This window comes from Dermacentor silvarum, chromosome 1, assembly GCF_013339745.2.
Source record: "Dermacentor silvarum isolate Dsil-2018 chromosome 1, BIME_Dsil_1.4, whole genome shotgun sequence".
Taxonomy (NCBI): Eukaryota; Metazoa; Arthropoda; class Arachnida; order Ixodida; family Ixodidae; genus Dermacentor; species Dermacentor silvarum.
Genome location: NC_051154.1, coordinates 4,386,676 through 4,408,795, shown reverse-complemented (window position 1 = coordinate 4,408,795; position 22,120 = coordinate 4,386,676). Strand labels below are relative to the sequence as shown.

The window sequence follows — 22,120 nt, the reverse complement described above, 5'->3', positions numbered from 1 at the left end:
CGCGGCTTTATCTCGACATTTCTTTTTGACTGCAGTTTTTGCACGTTCCTTGCTATCTCCGTTCACTGACTGCCATCGAGCAAACTCGGGTAAAACTCGTGCGAACGAGAAACTCGGCGCATCCTGCATAGCACCCCTGGTGTCAAGCTACAACACATATTCTCATGATCTGATCTGGGAAGTGGGGAGTATTGCTTGTAAAACAATCTTTTCCGTTTCAGTACTTTCGTGTCATTATTCGAACTACCTTCCGTGAGCGTTTGCCACAATTTAAGATGTTTCGCTGCTTCATTCTGTCATTGGTATGTTCCTTCTGGGGTTTTACGTGCCAAATGCCATTGGTATGTAATATACTAATGCAGTAGCATTAATTTACCATGCTCTTGTTCTTTTGAATGTTATCTAAACATGAAGTTCTCTTGTATACTTAAATGCCTGATGCTTATTTTCATAACAGTACAAAAAAAGGATTGAAAAAGACAGAGATGAGAGGAACACAGTGCCGATTGTCAACAGGCGAACATATTTGTGATGCTGCCCCTTTTATAGCTGACATGCTACTCCATGGCACATGTTCATAGCCAAACACAAAGGAGCAATGAAAGGAAACGAAGGAAAATTCACACCCGCAAAGAACACCACTTCACACATTTATCCGTATTCTAGCAGCGTCATTTTGGTATCAATGAGGACAATGAAGGCTGGCTGATACATTCTGCTTTTTTTTTCTGATCAATGCTTCCATAATTTCATGTGCTACTTGGTCGTGATGCGGGTAAAGCGCATGCACCATCTGCAGCTACATCAGTGCACTGCCAAATTCGAGTACATTCCTGCCCTAATAATGCATGGGTATTCATTGCTGCTCTTGTTAAAATACCTTCCGGTCTGCCCAATGAAGATACACCTGCATGAGAAAGGAATCTCACTGACAAAGTCGCATGTGCATGTTAAAAACATGGTGGCCTGCCTCGTTAGGCAGTGTTCTTGTTCTTGCTAAGCACATCGAATCCATTCTGTACCTTGCCACGATTACCTTATATTAATTAGAGTTCATGAATGTACCACATCATTGCCTGCTTTTTAGGCATGGAAATAATAGTGTTGGGATGAGCACTGGCAACTACTACTTTCAACTGTTTTAACAGCTTCTCCAAACTTGCACTTGTAAGTTACTCTGGATACCTGGATAGCTGGATTTCTTAGGTTTCGTTATCTGCTCCACGGCACTGAACTCTGTCAGGTGGACGTGAGATCTTGTCAAGGTTGCAGCTATTCATGGCTTGGCAATTTCACTTTTCACTAGTTTAGTGCATGCTGTGCAGTGGTTCAGGAGTTCTTTCTGGGCGTTTCTTCTTCTTTCTGAGTCATATAATTTATCGTCTGTGGTCATAGAGTTCGCGCAAGTCTTCTTATTTACAGGTGAAAGTTTGGATATGATTTAAAATGGAAGTGGAAGTAGAAAAGTTGAAAGTGTGGCATGTAAGTACTCAGTCCGACACTATGGTTACTACACGTAATAGGAAGACAATGGTACAGTGTATTCATGGCTTCTCCTATTTTTTGAAGAATGTCGTGCAAGGTACAGAAAGGAGAAAGAATGTTCGCAGCATGGAATGACTTGGGTCGCATTTTGCAGAAGTTGAGAGGGACATTCAGACTGAAGGCACTTCACAAAGACGTTGCACAACGAGGATTACCCCCGTATTTGTTACATGCACAAGATCAGCCATCTATGAGATCCCTTTCTCCTGCAGGTGTATAGACATCAGCCAGACTGGGAGGCGTTTTAATAAGTGCCTTAGCAAACAAGAGTACAATATGAAAGCCGCAATGTGCTCGCATTGGCAGAGTACTGCTGGGCCTGTAAATGCCAGCCGCCAATCAAGGTACAGGTCCTGTACTGGCATCGTGACCTGGTGACAGGAGAAATTATGGGAGCATCCTTCACAAAGAAGAATGAAGTTGAAACATACAGCTATATGTTGCCCTAATTGATATAAAAATGGCTCTTCTGAAATCAAGACAGCTGTGTAAAGAAGTGGTTTCTTGCTTGTTTGAATGTATTTTTTCACATTATCTTCTGAGTTGCTTCTTTTTGTTTGACAACAAACACGCCCCATGAAGTAGCATGTCACCTATAAAAGTAGACAGCAACACAAATAAACTCATCATTTGGCAGTCAGTGCCATGTTCCTGTTGTTGCGTCTTTCTCAGTTCCAGTTTATTGCACTGTTGTTAATTATAAACCAGTACTAACTATCCGAGTTTACTATTCTTCTGAACCTATTTTTCGTATTCTGCTGTCGTTAGTAATACTTTTCTTTGGACTGTTGACCCACTCTCCTCTTTAATGTTATATCTTGACCACAGAAATAACTGAAATTAAATTTACAACATTAGCTTGAGTGTGGCAAAGCGAGCATAGAATTGCAAGGAACTCTAGCTTTAAAATCTTGCGCGTCACATTTCTTGCCTTATTAGGTAACTTTTCGCTCCGTATTATGTTATGAACGCTGCATTTCTCAAGAGCAGCCGGCATAATTAGATGATCATTTATTGTGACCAGTTAAAAATGCATAACTGAAGTGTGGCATGGCTTCAGACGTGAAACGAAAATCGGATGTGATGAATTCGTTGCATCAAAGGCTACTGAAGCACAAGCACAAGCAGGTCAGTGCACAAAGACAAACAAAGAAGTGAATCGTAAATCGGGAAGGGTACCATCCTGTTTCACGTATCCCTTCCCATGGACTTTGCATGCGGCTATGCCTATACTTGCGAAATGACCCAACTACCTGAAACCACGGCTTCTTTCCCACTGAAGGGGTAAAAGTACAATAAAGAAAACATAATATGGCGACGGAGTCTGGCCGCCCCCTTAAGACAGGTATATTTGTGACTGGACAGACTTATACAGCGCCCGAAACCACATCTTAACTGTTGTGAAAAGATGGGTGTGCACTGGAAAATCAGTTCTTAGGTTGTACACTGTGCAATTTATTTACTTTGACAAGCAAAAAACCTGATCCTCTGCTGACATTTATCACGGTACAAGGAATTCCTTCCTCACGCTCTTTGTATAGTCTTAAATGCTCAATGCAGTTTGTTTTGGTAGCATGGTCACTTCATCATCTCAGTGTCCAAAGCACTGCGCTGACCGATTTGCATACTTCTGATGCATGGTGTTGGTTTATGACATTACTGTTGTATTACAATCATGTGAGACAATCACAATGAATTTAGGTGATGAAAATGGCACCATGCGTCCAATTCAAAACCATGCTGCCATTTGTGCAGATATTAACTAATCTTACTTTGTCACACTTGGGAAAACACGGGGAATGCGCCGCTAACACACTCTCACTCGTTACCTCACCCAGCTGCCTTACCTTCACTCCCCTTTAGAAGAACCCTACCTATATATACTGTGCCGAGGAGAGCATATGTCACCTTGAAGAAGACAAGTCGACTTGTCGAAACGTTGGCTCTTGCTCTCACCTTGTTCTCGTGTTGTCACACTAGGAAATTTAATTATTCAGGTACCGAGAAAGTTGAACTTCATTCCATAGCTACTCGGATTGTAAATATGTTATTAACCTTTATCTCTGGGCTATTTCTATCATAAACAAGATCACAATGGGGGAGGTTTCACACACAGCACTGACATTAAACTTATGTATTAGACACCTCTTCTTTTTTTTTGAACAATAGCATAAAACAGGCATTCCAGTTTATTCCTTCAGCTCGTTTACTCTTCTTTCTTGGGATACTAAGATCAGAAGTTGTAAGCCAAGCACAGCTTCAAGGAACACGGGAAGTGTTCAGTGGGCGTAGAGCTATCTCAGAATCAGTTCTTCAAGTGGTCATTAAAAATTTCAAAAATGCTCAACAAGTGCGTTTTTGGTTGGATAATGGAAATGTAAGGGACACGAATCTATAACTGATACTGGCAGCCATGCTAGTTGGAGTGCATAATACTCGGCAAGGAATTGAAGAAAAACATAGGCACCACTGCTCTCTAACCTACTGAGAACACCCCTTGCAATCTTTCTCACCTCACTTTGCCCTCTATGTTAAGTCCACAAATTTACTATGTACAAAAATGTTTTAATTTTGTTTTGCCTTATAAAAGTTTTGTCTGCAGAAGCCATTATTCTAAGGGGTTTCCATTTTTCCTCGATTATGTGTTCACATCCACGAACTGCTCAACAAGTGTTCCATGCTGATGCTCTCACAATCCTTTGCATTGAAGACATCCCTGTTCTATTTGCAAACTTGGCTGGCAAGTAGATTTGGTCAGCCTCATCAAAATCTCAAATACCCGCCAGGACACACGGTTGAGTGTGCCATAGGAGATACCCCAATTTTACATGTTTCAAATTAATTTTTGAATTGAAAGCGACTCTGTGGCTTCTAATTAAGACGTAGGGTGCGCACCACGGTTTGTGCAACCGTCAAAGGCCTTGCTCCTGCTTCCGGAGGCTTGAGCGGTTTTAATGAACTGGTCTCGTAAGCATGCACGTAAGCGATAATGCCTTCTTAAACCTGAAGTGCTCTGCCCCTAATGCCCTAGGAGGGAAGCCATATACTTCTGACATAGAAAAATAGATAAAAAGGGAGGACATGAAAATGTACCTGCTGCATGTCATCATTTAAAATTCAGGATGACAGTCGTTTGTATTTTCTGCCTTATATTTGCGTGGTGTTACAATTATGTCGGCAGCAAACCAAGCATGAACTTTTGCTTTTTATAGTCAACACAGGCACCCCGCTCATTGCAAGTAAGTTTAATTCCACTAAGAAAATCTGCAATCTCATTCTACCAGTATTTTTGTCATGTGGATATGAGGCCAGACAAAAAGTAGTCACTTGTCACAAAACTAGTAATCTCTTTTTCAAAACGTATTTCCAAATTTTCAAGGACACTTGCTCCTACGTCTCTCCAGAGAGCATACTTTATCTTGACTTGCCCATCACTGGCGTTACGAAAATTACTAAGTCGTGATGACTGCCATGAGCATGTCAGAATTTTCATCTTAGTGTGACATACTGTCTTTTGAAAGTCTTGGTGCCATTTAGTTACACGGTACACCCAGTATACCCACATTTTAGTTTTCTCGTCCAAATTGCATGGCAACGCATTTTGATGCTTTGGAGTGTACTCCTCTGCACCATGTGGAGTCGTGCTGAGCTGGCTCCTTGACACCCTTGTGTCCTTGCAGCTGCCTTCTTGAGTTATATAAGACGGGTGCCTGAAAAATATTGTAGACAGAAATGAACACGAGGAAATATCGTAAAAACAGTCTAGGAAAAAGATCATTGCACTAAAACGAAGCCTTAGCACTTAGTATTTCAACTGAAATGCATGTGAAACATCTAAATGACTGCAATAGTCAACTGCCAAACAAATTTCAATTTTTAGATTTCAAGAAAAAAAGAACTACCCGGCAGTTAGGCCTCAGTCCAGCACCACTGTTGCAGTACTTGTATTAAAAAATGGAATATTGGTCATTGTTGGCACCCTTCGTAAACCAATCCCCTCCTCTAGGGAAGAGCGTGAGTATAGATGGACGAGGGGCAGTGGTGGTATGGTGTGTATCTAATTTCTGATGTTATCAACACATATAATTTCTGAAGAGAATTCTGCTTCTTTAGCTTATCTAAAACAAAATAAATCAGCCGCCAAAATAAAGGGAACATAGCGAGTGGAGTTAAGGAAAGTATAAAGACTACACTCGGCGTACACAAGTGGACAACAATAACGCAAATGTGGTGCTAGAAGAATGAGGGAAGATGACATGATGAGGAGTTAATCCGCTTTTTAAGGGAACCCGTCAAACTTATGAGGCCGAATTCTATATGCTCTGCCTATGCTGCAATTGAAGCTGGATTACAATATGAAGTAATCATATCTGCAGTCATTTAACTGTGAACAGTGGAGCGTGGAACTTTTGCGTAACCTACCAAAAGCAAACAGCGCAAAGTTATAGACGAACTCAGTTGTGTCAAAAACACCGCTTGTGACACATCCTAGGCACGCGACCAGTGTGCCCAATCCCCCCCCCCTTCCCCCCTCTGGTTATGCCACTGCTGAAGCCATAACTTGAAGATCATCTTCGCAAACACGATTCTCAGTAGGAATGAAAATATGGCCCTCTAGTTCAATGGATATTACTGGGTGTGCTTATTAGAAGGGGTAGCAAGGCTTATTATGCCAAGCTTACCCACATTTCAAAACTAACACGAAACAGTTAACCGCGGCCTGCATCTAAGCTTTCTACAAGGCATGAACTTATTTTCATTTATGAGGTACGCAGTGGAGTTCATTTTTGACAGACTCGACTCTTGCTGCAGTTTAAAATCTAGCATTTTACGTTCTTGAAGGCATGTAAAAGCTTCAGTTAGACCAACGTTATTAGTTTATTAGAACAAATCTTAATTTGTGTATGACAGATGACTGGTAACATGCAAGGTAACATTTTACTTTGCTACTTTATTTCTCCGCGAAAACTATTAAGGCTGTGAATACATTTCAATCTGCCCTGCAATAGCAAAATGCACAGCTTACGCTTGGAACCCCCCGAGGAAGGTTGATTTAGCTATTCATACGACATATTTCTTAAGTGCCAACTCATACTAGCAAATACATGGGTATATCCAAAACAGTAAACGTAGAGACCGAGCCAATAGCAACAATGCAGAACGCCCCTGCCCCTGTAATCTTACAACAGTAGCCGTTATATTCAATTCCGGTGCATAACTCGCCGCTTGGCCAGTCATCGAGTTCATACTGTTAAGCGCCCGTTCACAGTCGCACCGTGCTCGAAAACCGCAACATTCAGACACAAAATCCCACAAATTCACATCATTTTAATACATGTGAATGTTCGACAGTGGCGTAATCGTGTTGCCGCCGAAAATTTACACCAGCAGAGAAGTAGAATACACCTGGTTAATGCAACATTAGCTGTTTTTTGTCTGTTTGATTTCTGCGCCACCAGGTGGTAGCACCATACAGGCCGCTCACTTTTACGGTTCCGCTAACACGCCCCAACGCCCGGCCCGCTCGCGTTTACCCGATTACCGGACAAGCTAAAACTCTCTAATAGCGTGCGCACGGTAAACGGTATGGCTCGTTTAGCGTTCTGCGCATGCGCATTTCGATCCCGCTATTCCGGTGCGCCCGCTATTCCGGTAACCACGCTAAACTAAAACTGTCTATTAACGAAAGACTGCGCGTTTCTAACGCGTTTGTGCTAGCGCGTTACGGCCCGTGTAAGAAGCTGGTGTAAGACGCTGTGGCCTCTCCGCCTTACTACCCGTATTCATAAACGCTCCTCGACTTGAACTTGACTTGCCACAGCCTTGGGCAGCGCGTTCGAAACGCGTTGAAGGCGGTGGCAAGTCAAGTTCAAGTCGAGGAGCGTTTATGAATACGGTGGTTATACTCTCTCAGCAGTCATGTGATGGCGTCGGCAAACGCGGTGCACGTTCCGGCATGTGTAAACGGCTGCGTAAGACGCTGTGGCCTCTCCCCCTTACTAGAGAGTACTGCGCGTTTCTAACGCGTTTGTGCTAGCGTCCCCTTAAGCGGGAGATGGTGCAATTATAATGAAGGGCGCTGTTATAAAATAGGAATGAGGTCACATATGGCGCTTGTCATTGGTGGAAGTCAATCGTTCGATTTAGTGAGGGCGAGACTGGGCGAATTACACGGAAGATTCACGGTTTACCGATGATTCCCTCCGGAGCTTCGCCCACTCATCATCATTCACCCCGTGGATATGCGGTGTTTTTTTTTTGTTTTTTTTTATATTGTGACGCGCCCGCGGCGCGTAGCGCTGCAGCGTTTGGCATCGTTGATCGTGACGGCATTCTGAACTCGATGCACGTGTTTAGTTGAAATGTTCAAAAAATGTCACAGTGTCGCCCTAAGGGCGAAGCAATGAATGCGATAGCAACACAGCAATGTCATACGAAGTAAGATGAGCGGCTTTGGTAGCAATATGAATTGTAGTAAACATGAGCTGATTAAGTAAGCAGGTGTGCTGCGGCGTAAGTAGACCGACATGAAGACAGACTCGATGACCACGAGAAGGCGCGTGTGAAACGGTGGTGTTGATGAGAAGCGCTTCCCGTGGGCAGCGCGTGCGAAGGGACACACCTGTAGCGCTGCACTGCCGATCCGGGCAGCATTGCATGTGTAGCGTGCGTTGGAAAATGTGGCCCGACTATTACTAACTGAATGAACAAGCGTGGTGTGAGCGCGCACAAACAAACATGAATAGATCACACTGAATGACTGCAGACAACGACTGTCAAAACTCTGGCAGCAAGCGGATACGCCGCAGCGGCGAAGGTATGTGCTGTCTATCGCTGCAACGGAAACTGAGCGGCGAATGCACGGCGCATAAAGGTCAGAGCCGTGTGGAGATAAGAGACGGTGCGAGCGAGCGACGAGCGCCGTTGTTGGCATAGTGGAAGTGCGCCCCCCCCCCCCCCCCCCCCCGCTCCCTCCGGCGCTGGCTTCCCGCTTCCTTGCTTGCGCGTGGGAGATTGAGTGCGTTCCCTCTCCGTGATAGCGCGCGTCCCCGCACGCTTCCGCTCGGGCATACGGTACGCGGCGAAGCTTTTATCTATAGGGAACCTGACGGCGACGACGACGGCGACGCCGACGGCAGAAATCCGGTTGAAGTGTCCATATAATTGCTATCGCAATAAAAATATCTGAGAGGTTTAGGGGCCCTTTAACAGCGAAGCTGTTTAAGCTAGCCGTATAAAGTATGGTTTTTCACAGAAAGCCAGCCGCGCCGTATCTATGGCAACCAGCGACGCCGCACCTGCTAGAACACCTGGCGCAACCTACCGCCTGTGTACTGCGCATGCGCCGACAGCGAACGCGTTTCCCGCGTTCGCGCCGAGGAAACACGGACAGCGTCGGAAGCAGGTCTACAGTGGCTAGAATGGTGAAGTGTGTTGAACTCGCCAGCTCGCGCGTGGCCCTTTGGGAGGAAACCGCGAGGTGGCGTGGCCACACGCTTGCACACCGGCCGCGACGGCGGCTAGCAGCCGCAGTGCAAGGGCGCTGCGTGGAATGCGATCATCCGCGCGCGCAGCCTAATATGCAATAACAAATAAAGAAAGCTTCGTAATATAGTCGCTCGTGCATGGTGGGAAATGGCGATTGAGTAGCTATGCTAGCCCTTTCGTAATTGAAAGGCGCCAAGGTAACAATCCGATTGAGCGCGCGTCGATGGTAGAATATAGCTTGCTTTAGCTGATTTTCCCGCTGACACCTTATCGAACGCAAAGCAAGAAAATTCCCAGTGGTAACTCGGCAGAAACATTTTATGTTATTACGATAGCAATTATATGGACACTCCAAGGCGGATTTCTGCCGTTGGCGTCGTCGTCGCCGTCGCTGTGAGGTTCCGTATGACGTCAACGGAGATGAAATCGTCGCCGCGCTCCGGACGCTGATGTGCGAGTTAGAGTGTACTAGACAATGGTCATATTCTAGTACACTCTAGTGCGAGTGAAAGGGCGCGAGGGACGTGCGTTTTCACGGGGAGCGAACGCACGTCGGAGAGCAAACGCGCGTTCTGCGCCGTGCTCCCTGAAGAGCTACAGAATTAAGCCCCTCTTTCCTCCTTTACAATCACCATATATAGAGAGCAAACGCGACTTCTTCCGTCGCGCGAAAGGCCGTGGGGGGACGGGAGGGAGCGAGGGGAGACGACGTTTAGCTTTGGCACCAAATGCGTACTTATATAAAAACGTTGCGAGGCGAGAAGGTGGGTAAGATTTCCGACGCTGCTCGACGAGTCTCCCATGCATTCTGATCTCGTTGAAAACCTCCGAGCCACCCCCAGAGGCATCGGCAACAGTCACCAACGCCGCGCGCGTTTGGTGCAAAACGCCGACGGCGTTGACAACAGTTCTGCACGTTGCTGGTGCTGCTGCATGTCCAAGTTTATAGAGCTGATAGAACTACTCTCCTTACTCCGTATTACTAATTCTATCTACTAATTTGCTATCGCACTTAATGCTTCGCCTTTCGGGTGAAACTGCGACAAATTTTTTGGCACACTGTTTACGCAAACAACTCATTTCGAAGAGTGGCTCACAATCCGTTTAAAACAAACCATTCGCAGTCATCCATGATGTTTTGTTACGCGACGCACCTGAGCTGGTGGTTTTTTTTTGTCACGAGAAAAAGAATAAATTGTTCAGAAACGCTTCAAATACAACGTTGTCAGCCTCATGTTATTCTCTGCTTAGTGACGCGCCTGAACTTCAGGTGCTTCTTCTTTTCACGGGAAGACGCTCTCTCTTTGTTGAGTGCCTTCGTGTAGCAGTGCAAACGGTTGACCAAAAAGAAATTTGTAACCTGGTTGGTAAGGCTGGGGCCGTGCGGTGCACAGCCCAGTATGTACATCGTTTTTGTGCAGGCAGGAGAGAAGCTCCTTCCAAGCTGTCACTGTGCAGCTCGTTGTAACTGAACCACATCGAAAAAAGTGGTTTCAAGGGTGTCTACACAAATGAAAAGAGCTTCTGCGAAGGGTAAATGAGGCCCCCATTGACGCCGAACTTGGTGAACACTGCCACCTGTTCTGCAACAAGGAGCTCGTCAAAGCATTCCTTGCAAACAGATTTTAGGATTGTTTTGCGTCACGCAGAAGACTAGCCGCGAGTTGCATATCGTTTCAGCGTAATCATGGTCGGGGAGCATTGCGGATTCAAAAGTACAGACTGGTGGGCTAGTTGCTATGGCATTATTTACACAGTAGCGCAGAAGCACACGAACGGCGAAATAAACAGACGGGACACAGCACTAACAGTGTTTTTCGCGTTAGGCGCCTGTAAGTTAAACTTCCTGGGTTGATTTGTTTGTGTGTCTTCCTTCTCTCATCCTTTTGTGCGGTGATATATACATATATATATATATATGCTTTCGTGCAATAAACACTCAATTATTAGTCAACGCTCTGTTCCGTCTGTTTACTTCGCCGTCCGTGTGCTTCTGCGCTACTGTGTAAATAAAGCATTGTGAACTTCTTTATCATGTAAGCAGCTTCTTCAACCTTCCCACTATCCAGCAGTGTGTCCAGTTCATGGTTTACATCCTCACTGCTGAGAAGTGTCAGATCGCCCCCTTCACAGTTGCCACTACTGGGAGCTTTGACCAAATCGTAGAAACTAACACAGTTCATGGGGAGCAAAAACTGAGCAGCAGTACGATAGTACCACCCAGGCACGAAACAATGTTTTCGCACCATGTCTACACATATAGAATTGCTGCAGCACAAAAATAAACGAGGGCTACTTCCCACAGGTCAGGGCGGGCGCCGTCACTGAAGCAGTAGAGCCGGCGCGACTCACATCGGGCGACGTTGATGATGATGATGAAGAAGTGGTGCCTTTCCCTTTGAAACGGGCGGCCGTTACAATGACGGCCGGGCAAAATGAAGCAAAAAAAATAAATAAAAGAAAATAAAGATCGGCAACAGGAAGCAAAAAAAACTATACACAGGTGTGTTCCAGGAAGAGTGGCCGACTTCGTGCCCTCACAGCGCACCTACACTGTCGCGGATACTTCCTCCCCGGTCTTCCACGGACGCTGTTGGCAACCGCCTACATTGTTGTGTTGCTGTTCTCCACTGTTCAAGGCGTCGCTTAGTTCTGGACACTGCCGCAGCCTGCACCTCTCCCTCAGAGTCATCGAAGCCGAGCGCTACTGCTAGCGATGTCCGAGATACAGACTCGCCAAGCTCGTCACACTGAAGCACCAGATGTTCGATTGTTTCATCCGATTTCCCACACGAACGGCACAACACACACGTCACTGTTGTATCGAACGCACGTTGCCGCGTCAGAGTGGCGCAGCGCCCCTGCTCTAGCCTCGAAAAGTAGGGTGCTCCCGAAGCTATTGTCATATAGGCGGGTAGCTTTGATGGAGCTCTTGTGTTGACGGTAGAAAGACAGAGTCTCTTTTTGGGCCAAAGCCAGTTGCCACGCCACCTCCTCCACGTCCCGGACTCTTTTTTTGCACTGCCTTGGCGTAGGCTCCAATCGATTCCGCCAGTATGGGGTCTCATATGAGGCCGTTCTTTTGCTTCAAATGGTGTACCTTCCGAGTCCACTGTGTGTGAAGACAGGTTGCCGACAAGTAGTCGAAGACTCTCCTCGCCCACCTGTCGCGATGCATATGTAACAGGCGGTTGTAGAAAGCCAGCTTGCTTGAGGCCTCCCGTGCAGCGAAACTAGACCAACCTAACTCGCCTTGCACGGCCTCGTTGGCAACAGTACCATGGCATCCGACCGCTATTCGGCCGACTTCTCGCTGTCGCCTCTCAAGCACATCCCGACCTTTCGCTGTGAGGCACACTACCGCGTTTCCAAATGTCAGAGCAGGAACATGAACCAGTTTCCACAGGTCTCTGATCATTACGAAGCGGTTACATCCCCATAAGCACCTGCGTCGCAATATGCACTGGGCTCTAAGAGCAGTCTGTCCCACTTTCTCTTCGTGAAGCCCGTACAAGTCCTTGCCGTCGCACAAGTTTACTTCAAGGTACTTAACTGATGAGGCAATTTGTAGGACCTCTTCCCCCAATCGTAGCACCGTGCCTTCTACCAACTTCCCGGCCAACTGAACCACTGTGGTTTTCTGAGCATTGAATCGAAGGCCAAGCTTCTTCATTTCATTTGCACATATGTCCAGTAGGCTCTGCATGTCGCGAGGAATCTCTGCCATCAGCAGGAGGTCGTCTGCATATGCCAGGCCTGGAATCCGGCGGTTGTCGTCCATCCCGCTGGTCATATTCCGCAGACCAAATCCCAGGCCAGATTACAGGAGGGCTCTCTCAACGCCCGACACGTACAGTAAGTACATGAGCGGTGAAAGGGGGCAACCTTGACGTAGTCCTCTGTTCACCCTGATCCTCCCAGTTTCTATTGTGCCGAATTTGGCGGCCACCTCGTTGTCAGAATATAACCGTTGTATGGTGCATAGCAGTTTCGCAGGGAGGCCCAAAACAGCTAGGCGCTCAAAGAGGCCAGAGTGAGGCACATTATAGTAGGCCTTTTCTACGTCCAGCGCACAGCAGATCAAGGACCGGTCTTCCTTCCTTGCTATTTCGGCACAGTGGGCTATGACGAAGATACTGTCCTCCAAACGCCGTCCTCGTCTGAAACCGCTCTGTAGCTCCGTGAGACGACTTTCAGATTCTGCCCAGCCTTCAATCCATCCCTTCAAAGCTTGTACAAAGACTGTATAGAGGACGCTTGTTACCGTTATGGGCCGGTAGTCTTGGAGCTTATCTGCTTTCCCTCCGCATTTCAGGATGAGGGACACTCTGCCCTGGCGCCAGTCGCTAGGTATTGTCATTCCCGTGAGGATTCCCGTGAATAAATCGGCCAGCTGTTTCCTTGAGTTGGGGCCAAGGCTTTTCACGAGACGGGCCGAGATGCCGTCTTGACCAGACGCTGTTTGGGTGCGGATGCGTGATATTGCCCGATCAATGGTGCAAGGCGTAAACTCCCACCTTAGTCCCCCGCTATCCTCATCTTGGTCCACCTGTCCCGAGTGCACTGTTGTACATGGAGGTTCCGTTCAGTTTGACCTGTAAAGCCTCTCAAGATGTTGCGTCACGCATTCCTTGGGGTCTGCGACGGGCTGACCTGTTTCATCTGTTATCTGAATGATTTTGTCTGTCCAGGGACCTGACATATCGCCAGAAACTCTGCGCAGTCGATTTGCCTTCAGCCCGGAGGCTCTGCATTTGGCGCATGTTCGCCACCGCAAGTTTAGCCTGCACCTGCGCCTGCATTGTCCGCGTGAGCTGTAGGTAGAGTTTCCAGGTAATTTCAGAGGACTCTGCCTCCCCGGCTTTCAGTGCTCGTCGATGCTCTTGGTTTGCCAGGCGTCTCGCACGCCACGCCTCCGCCACCTCTCTGTCCCACCATCCGTTTCTTCTCCGTGCTTTCCGACCATGCACCATGTGGCGTAGCATGATCCCACTGAGCACTGACACGTAATCCTCGTACGACTCTGCCGCACTCCGCTCTCCACTCAGCTCAAACTTCGTGGCCACCTGTTCAACGGACCTGTTTGGTAGGAACTTTCCACACTTGGGGTGTCCCGACTGTTCCACTGCTTTGCGCTGAGCCCGGCTAAAGTCTATGCGTAGGTGATTGTGGTCGCTTCCCAGGCTGTGTATCCTTCCTCGTCGATGTCCAAGCATTGCATTAGCCCGGAGAGCCGGGGGGGGGGGGGCACTAAGGCATAATCAATGCATGTCATGCTGCCGCGGGCGCACCATGTGTACTGTCCATGACAGCGTGGACCCAGGTTGGCAATTTGGACTTCCAGGCGCTCCGCAAGACGCCTAAGATGGTCACAATTTGCATCTGTATACCCGTCCAACTCTGAGAGGTGGCCATTGAAGTCACCTACTATAAGGAGCTCTTTGACATTTGCCATTCGCCTGATGTCCCCACATAGGCAGTCCACCAACTGACTGTTGACTTCGCTGTGTAAATTATGCACAGAAAAATACACTACACAGATTGCTGTCGGCACCCCAAGCAGCTCTCCAGTTATCCACATATACTCGGTGCAGTTTCCCATGTCGCGTTGCCAGCTCAGAGCTCGCCTCCACAGGACTCCGACTCCTCCGCCTTTTCGGCTTCTGTCTCTGTTTGTGCCCGCCCAGCACCACTCTGGGTGTACGGGAGGCTCCTCTAAGTCTCTGAGATGAGTCTCCGCCACCGCATACAGCGAGATCTGTTCTGCACTCAGCATGCGATAAAGCTCCTCCCACTTGGCCTCGTGGCGAGCTCCGTTCATATTTAGGAAACCGACTTTGAAATCGACCCTCCGCTTTCTTTTCCGACGCCTGCGTCTCTTCTGTCCAGTTTTTACTGTTGTTGCAGGGGCCTCTGGATGGACATATGGTGGTGGACCCAGTCGCCTATCATGCGGAATAAGTCGGTGCCCGGATAGAGGTTCAGCATTTGCCTCAATGGACCCGTGGGCGGTGTGGCACACTGTAGTGTGTTAACGACAGCGCTCGCCCCCTCGCGGCTCCCTGCTGGTGGTTTCAATGCTCGGTAGGCGCTGCGTGCCGCTCGTCACACTTCCCCATTCTAGCCACTGTAGCAGGTCGGAGACACTGCGCGCAACCGGTTTTCGCCGCCGCGCCAAGATCTGCGCATGCGCCGTGATAACGATTGGATCTGCGCATGCGCTGACCTTGAGGCACCAGCTCTGTAAGCGTGTGCGTGGCGGCGACAAGGTCGATCCAAATGGTCGGGAAGCTTCGGGCGAAAAGCGGTTCAGAACGAATTGTCAACGACATCGGCAAGGATGGTTATGGGAGCAGCGATTGAAGCGCGACTATGTCTGGAGGTTACAAACCTTGCCAAAAAAAGCGTTTTTTTTAATTAAAGCGATACACAGTTAGATTCATTCAACGAAAATAAAATGCCTAATCAATTTTATATACGCATCGCGAGAAAATAACAACTCTATTTTACTTGATCATTATCAATAAATACCTTTTTTTCAGCGCCCACTGTAAGAGCGCCCACCGATAGCGGCAGGCGTTGACGCCGCCATCACTTGCAATGCAATGCAGCTCTTGAAGTGTGCAGAAAGGGGCACTCGTAAAGTTCACCTGTTACAATACGCCCCCCTCACATGTTGTGTTGCTTTGCTTGTCGACGTTTATCTGAATTTGGTCACACGTGTAGTTTCATTGTTTTTAGCCTGTTCAGTCAAAAGTAGTGAGTTGCGACCGCCAGATAATTGTTCACTTTAGTTGTTTCCGTGGGACAGCGCTCGCCGATGGGCTTGGCGTCCGATGAAAGAACGAGCACTCTACGCCCAAACGGTTCGTCGGCCTCCAAACAAAGTATGTTCTGCGCAAGAGTGCGGTTTCGACACCCGTATGGCTGAACTTTTCCTGCATCGGTTTCCGCGCTGAAAGCTCGAAACGCCCATCACGTCAAATGGGAGGGCATTTGAATATACAGCTCTAATGGCAGGCCCCCGAAAACAAATTTCGCGCCTTTGAGAGCAAAATAACGTCACTTCTATTTTATTGCGATAGCAATTATATGGACACTTCAACCGGATTTCTGCCGTCGCCGCCGCCGTGAGGTTCCCTATAGATAAAATCTTCGCCGCGCGCCGTATGCCCGAGCGGAAGCGTGCGGGGACGCGCGCTATCACGGAGAGCGAACGCACTCAATCATCACCCACGCGCAAGCAAGGAAGCGGGAAGCCAGTGCCGGAGGGAGCGCGGGGGGGGGGGGGGGGGGGCGCACTTCTACGCTGCCAACAACCGCGCTCGTCGCTCGCCTCTTATCTCCACACGGCTCTGACCTTTATGCGCCGTGCATTCGCCGCTCAGTTTCCGTTGAAGCGATAGACCGCACGTACCTTCGCCCGCTGCGGCGTATGGGCTCCGTGCCAGCGTTTTGACGGTCGTTGTCTGCAGTCATTCAGTGTGATCTATTCATGTTTGTTTGTGCGCGCTCACACCACGCTTGTTCATTCAGTTAGTAATAGTCGGGCCACATTTTCCAACGCAGGCTACACATGCAATGCTGCCCAGATCGGCAGTGCAGCGCTACAGGTGTGTCCCTTCGCACGCGCTGCCCACGGGAAGCGCTTCTCATCAACACCACCGTTTCACACGCGCCTTCTCGTGGTCCTCGAGTCTCTCTTCATGTCGGTCTACTTACCCCGCAGCACACCTGCTTACTTAATCAGCTCATGTTTACTACAATTCATATTGCTACCAAAGCCGCTCACCTTACTTCGTATGACATTGCTGTGTTGCTATCGCATTCATTGCTTCACCCTTAGGCCGAAACTGTGACATTTTTTAACGGATATGACGTCAAATTATTTCTTCCGCCGGAAGTGTTCCCTCCTCACACAGATGGCGCTAAGCCCCATGAACCGCCGATGAACCGCCATGTTTTGAATGTATGGGCTTCTATGGAAGCTTCGCTACCAGGTGTATTTACCTTGGCGGCGCTCGGTCAGTAGAAGCCATAGAACGCCCAAAGATAGTTCGTACTCCCGAAGAAGAGGCCGTGCTTCGCGATAAATTCCGGAAAATGCTGGGATGACTTGGTAGTGCTTAGCCTATCCAAAAGCCAGGACTAGCTAGGTGCCCATTAGCTCCGCTGTCTCTTTAGCATTGCGCCTCCAGTGCAAGCTACGCTATTTTTTATGCGACCCCGCGCATCAGTTCTTATTGAACACACCATGGTTCACTCAGCGTTCGCGATAAAATCACATGCAGTCATCGCGACGACTGGATTTTTCGATTGACATCGAATGACGCAGCACGCATACCTAGTCCGTTGTCAATCACGGCGGCTTAACTTCGCGAGGACTGCCTGGCGATAACATGTCATATACGCAGAATGTGCCACGTAAATTAGAAATCACTTACCGTGGAGGATTCGTTGTTCAACCCAACGAACGATGAACGACTGTCCTTTTTTCGCGGCGGCGAAAGATGGCTGACCCAAGTTCTCTCTTGCCAAGATGGTCTCGGCACCTGCCACCGTTGCGCTGGACGGATCGTCTTCGGCGCTGTGCTGTTCCGCGATGTGCAGGGGCGCGGTGGGGCAACTCCGAAACAAAAAGTAGTGCGCTGATCTCTGCACCCCTTCGCGCCCTGGATGCCCGTTCGCTTACAAGAAAAACGGTGTGCTCTTTGCTCTGCGTGCGTGAGCGATACATCGCCATGTTTAGGACCAGCCTCCTGCAGTTTAGGCAACAGTATACGCTACGTTTTGCTCTTGGTTGCCGCAAGAGTAGAACGGGCATTCCACTCTCTCTCAGAAGGGCAGAGTATAAATAACATTTCACTCTCTTGCTGTGGAGAGAGTGAACAATGCATTTCACTCCATTCCATATTTTGCGAGAGTAAAACCATGCCTTGAAGAGTAAATCTCCCACTTCATTCGTGCCATACTCCCCATAGTTTTAAGTGTGAGCCCATTCAGGTACCGTTCCACAGCCCTTCTTCCACCGCCAAAATAGTGCTTAAAATCTGCGCCCCTTTCGACGCTCGCTTCTGAAGGTCGTAAATACTTCCTTCACATCGGTTAAAAGCTGACTTTAATTAAAACGGGCGAGGCAATTATAATATTACTCTAGTACCCGGATTTCAGTCAAACTTGTTCCCGGGCGAGTTGCTTGAAGACTAAGGAATGCACAATCGCGCGGCACTGAGAAGGAGCGAGTTCCTTTCTACTCTCTTTTCATTAGTATTTGCTTCCTTGTCGCGCTATTATGCCTTCTTTTGTCCCTGCTTCGTACGCCCACCTTTGCATACCGTGCTCAGTCCCCACCCCGAAACAGCTTCAGGATACACCTGGTGATGAATACCAGTTGATAAGCAGCTTTCATGTGTAAATTCGTCGCCCACAGATACGTGCCATCTAGTCGCGTGATCCACTGCATTCATCGCACATTTCGAGCGGCGTTCAATGCCGTGACCCGTCAATCAGCCTGTCGCCAGCCTCACTGTGCCGGTGATGCCGGGTGGTATGGTTCCCGGCGGCAGCGTATCCGCGGGGCCCGTCAGAGAACTCCTCCCCGTCAATCTAAAACGGCGTGCAATGTATAACACAATCATCGTCCTCTGATACTGCTTCTCGGGTAATGTTCACTATCTCCCAACTTCTCTCGCCCCCATTGTTCTCTCAAGTGTGCCCTGCGACCGCTGCACCGGCTTAACTGACACGCGCGAATGCGGCTTATGATTCCACGTGACCTATGATATCAAACCCGAAGGCAGGCGGTCCTTGACGCGCCATATGAGCTTCGGTGTAATAGTTATTCTTGTGCACTTCGGCCGGACACTGCGATTAGTGGTCCGACAGCTATCCTATCAAAAAAAAAGCTTTTTCTGTGAGCACTTCATTTCAAGTGCTATAGAATGAAAGACGTCACCTTGCAGGCTGAAAGACTCGAGGTCCACCTTGAGTCCCCGAAAGACGCCCAGGCGGCCACGCAGCAGCTCGTCAGCCACAACCAGGTACAGATCACCGGCATCCAGCGGGGCGCCCAGCGCGAAGTGGGCGTTGAAGTGCACCGTAAGCTCACGATCCGCCCGCCTGCGACATAGTAATGCGATCAGCATTCATTGGGAACCAGTTCGCGATATGTCTTTCTGCCCGTGTATTTCACGCCAACTGCGGTCACTGGTCGGGCTGCTGTGCTGAGGGATCCGGGCTCAAAACCAACTGTCAGGCTTGGTTAAACGCGATTAGCATTCTTTGATAACACCCGCCGTGGTTGCTCAGTGGCTATGGTGTTGGGCTGCTGAGCACGAGGTCGCGGGATCGAATCCCGGCCACGGCGGCCGCATTTCGATGGGGGCGAAATGCGAAAACACCCATGTTCTTAGATTTACGTGCACGTTAAAGAACCCCAGGTGATCCAAATTATTCCGGAGCCCCCCACTACGGCGTACCTCATAATCAGATCGTAGTTTTGGCACGTAAAACCCCATAATTTAATTTTTTTTCCTTGATAACTTCACCCAGTTTGCGGTCTGTGTATCTAGTCTCTTTCACGCCAACATGAGTCACTGAGCAAGCGCCGCTCTTCAGTGAACCCCCCCTGATACCAACTTGGGCCACTATAGGTATGTGCCACAGAGTAAGTGCTGCTATTCGATGAACCTATTTGGTGCCAACGTGGTTCATTGGGTATTTGCCACCATTCTTATGGCAAACCAAATTTGATAAAACTTGGCTAGACAATGAGCGAGACGCATATTGAGCACCTCAATTTCATTTTTCGGTTTTTTATGAGCTGCAACCACCCAGACTACGAAACCAAGCTAAGCATATTGGGAAGAAACTAGTCTTTTAATTGCAAGCAACCAATACAGAAACACGCCGCCGGTCGAAGCCGAAACGGGGTGCGATGTTCAACCAGTTCGGATCCTCGCCTCCACCCTTTCACTTTCTTCTGTGTGTCTACAAATAAGCTGTAAACGGTTGTTTCCACCGCCTCCTTCTGATGGCTTGCGCTCACCATGTGGCCATAAGCCTAGAAGACCAGTTGTGAATGTTCTGAGATACCGGACATCCCTTACAGATCAAAAAATGAGTTGCAGAAACATTCCTTATAGCAAACAAGTCGTTAGGTAGCAGAAAAACGCAACAGATATTTCTTCCATTAGTAAGTTTTCGGAAATCTCAACAGCGATCCAAATCAAAAGTGATCTTTTGGTAAGGGAAGTAAACCAAGTATCGAAGCTAAAGAAAACAAGGTCGACATACATCTGTTGTAATGAATTGATGAATAAATATTGATTATGCAACCACGATGGGATTCATGTATTTTGGCGAGACGGACCTCGGGAGCTTGGGCACTGGCCCGTCCAGCGCCTCGGCGCGCTTGCGTTTTCTCTTTTCAGCGTCGACAGCTGCCTTGCCACGCGGCAGCATCCCCTCAGAGCATCTCTAATCACCATAAGGAACTGTGCCTTCCAGTGTAGAACGCAAAATATGCACAGTGGTGGCGTCGTCAACTGCAATCTGCCGAAAACGTGCGCCGTGGATGGCGCTGTTAAAACAGGAAGCGCAAATGCCCTTTTTGGACAATATGGCGTCGGGCCTGGTGTTGCGCGTCGTGCGTTGTACCTACGCTTGCCTGCTGCCACAAATTGCGACTTGCAAGGAACCCAAGGCTCCCAGTCTACTATGTGAACGTCGCTACCGTACTGTGCGTCGCGTTCCCGCGAAAGATCTCACCAGAACACCCGAGAGCAACATGGCCTTCAACTGGGGAACATATCCACAGAGCAATGTGTAAGGTGGCATGTTTTATTGACAAGGAAGGAACGAAAGTGTGGAGTAGGAAAGGCAGGGAGGTTAACCAATTTAGCAAAACCGGTTTGCTACCCTACACTTGGGAGCGGGATGGAGGAGAATGAAAGATGGGGAGGAGAGAGAGAGAGAGCACATAGCACAGCACACACATCGTCAGTCACAGTCCGTCACTCTTGTGTGGTACGTGACATCATTGTCACAGCCGTTTGTCCAAGCCCGTTTTTTTTCAAAAACCTAAGTAGTCCTTTCGTCGCCTTCCGCTGCAATGTCTTCTGTCGACGACATGTAAGAATCGTTTCAACTGACATTTGTCTACTGTCAAGGTGCGCTTGAACGGACGCCAGAGACTTTCTCTGAAAATTATATTCAGGACAGTCGCATAGAATGTGTTCTAGCGTCTCCTCGCAAAGACAGGCAAAGTAAAAACAAAGTAAGACAAAGTAAAAACTGCAGTTAAGAGGCTCTAACAAACGAGAAAGTAGATTACAACATTTTATGGAAGTCGGAACAAATGCATACAAGCAGAGACACCAAATCTATACAACAGTATGAAATCTGCATGCTAATGCTTCTTGAACCACAATTTGTCTACGCTTTCCTGTTGATTCAGTTTGCGAAGCGGAAATATTGAAATTGTCGACCACCACGCAAGTTTTTGTTGAGTGTAGTCTTGTTAAGTAAACACAGCCTATTCGACCTGTCCTGCGAGAACATATGCGAGAACGTTGTATCGCGCCGTCTGAGTCAAGCACCAGACCTTTACACGACATGCGTTTTATCCCACCGGCTTTGTGGGTGCTTGCCAGGTGCTCTCCTTAGGTGTGTGCATGGGATTGCGAAATGTACGCATGGCTGGCAGATAGTTGGCGCGGGAAGAGCAATACATTTCTGCTACAATAAGTTATTCCTACCTAAAACAACGCGGTTGTGTACAGTGCCACTTCTCACACTTCGTGAAGTATCTTTATTGTTCAACGATTTTAGCTTCGCTACGTCACAAAGAGACAGGATCGTGAGAAAATAATCGTTTCAGCTAGACGCTGTGTCAACAGGATATGCTCGAGGTTTCATTGTCAGGTATGAGCCTATACTAAAAGTGCTTAGGCTCTAAGTTTGGAAACAAATTTTTCGTGATTGTTTTGTTACTCATCATAGTCCAGTTACACAGGCACAGCTCGAATTTCTTGGCACAAGAAGTCGTCTCACAGTCGGCAGGACAAAAATATTGTGAAGGCAGCAT

The 22,120-nt window shown here is 48.2% G+C and overlaps 1 protein-coding gene across 4 annotated transcripts in view; it reads right to left on the bottom strand.

Annotated features, from left to right (window-relative positions):
• LOC119456179 (atrial natriuretic peptide-converting enzyme) overlaps window positions 1-22,120 on the bottom strand; it is a 608,985-nt gene that overhangs the window by 187,351 nt on the left and 399,514 nt on the right. For all 4 annotated transcript variants that reach the window (XM_049660866.1, XM_049660865.1, XM_049660868.1 and 1 more), the window contains one exon: window positions 18,989-19,152. In XM_049660866.1, coding sequence (XP_049516823.1) covers window positions 18,989-19,152 — 164 coding nt within the window. The remainder of the gene's footprint in view (window positions 1-18,988; window positions 19,153-22,120) is intronic.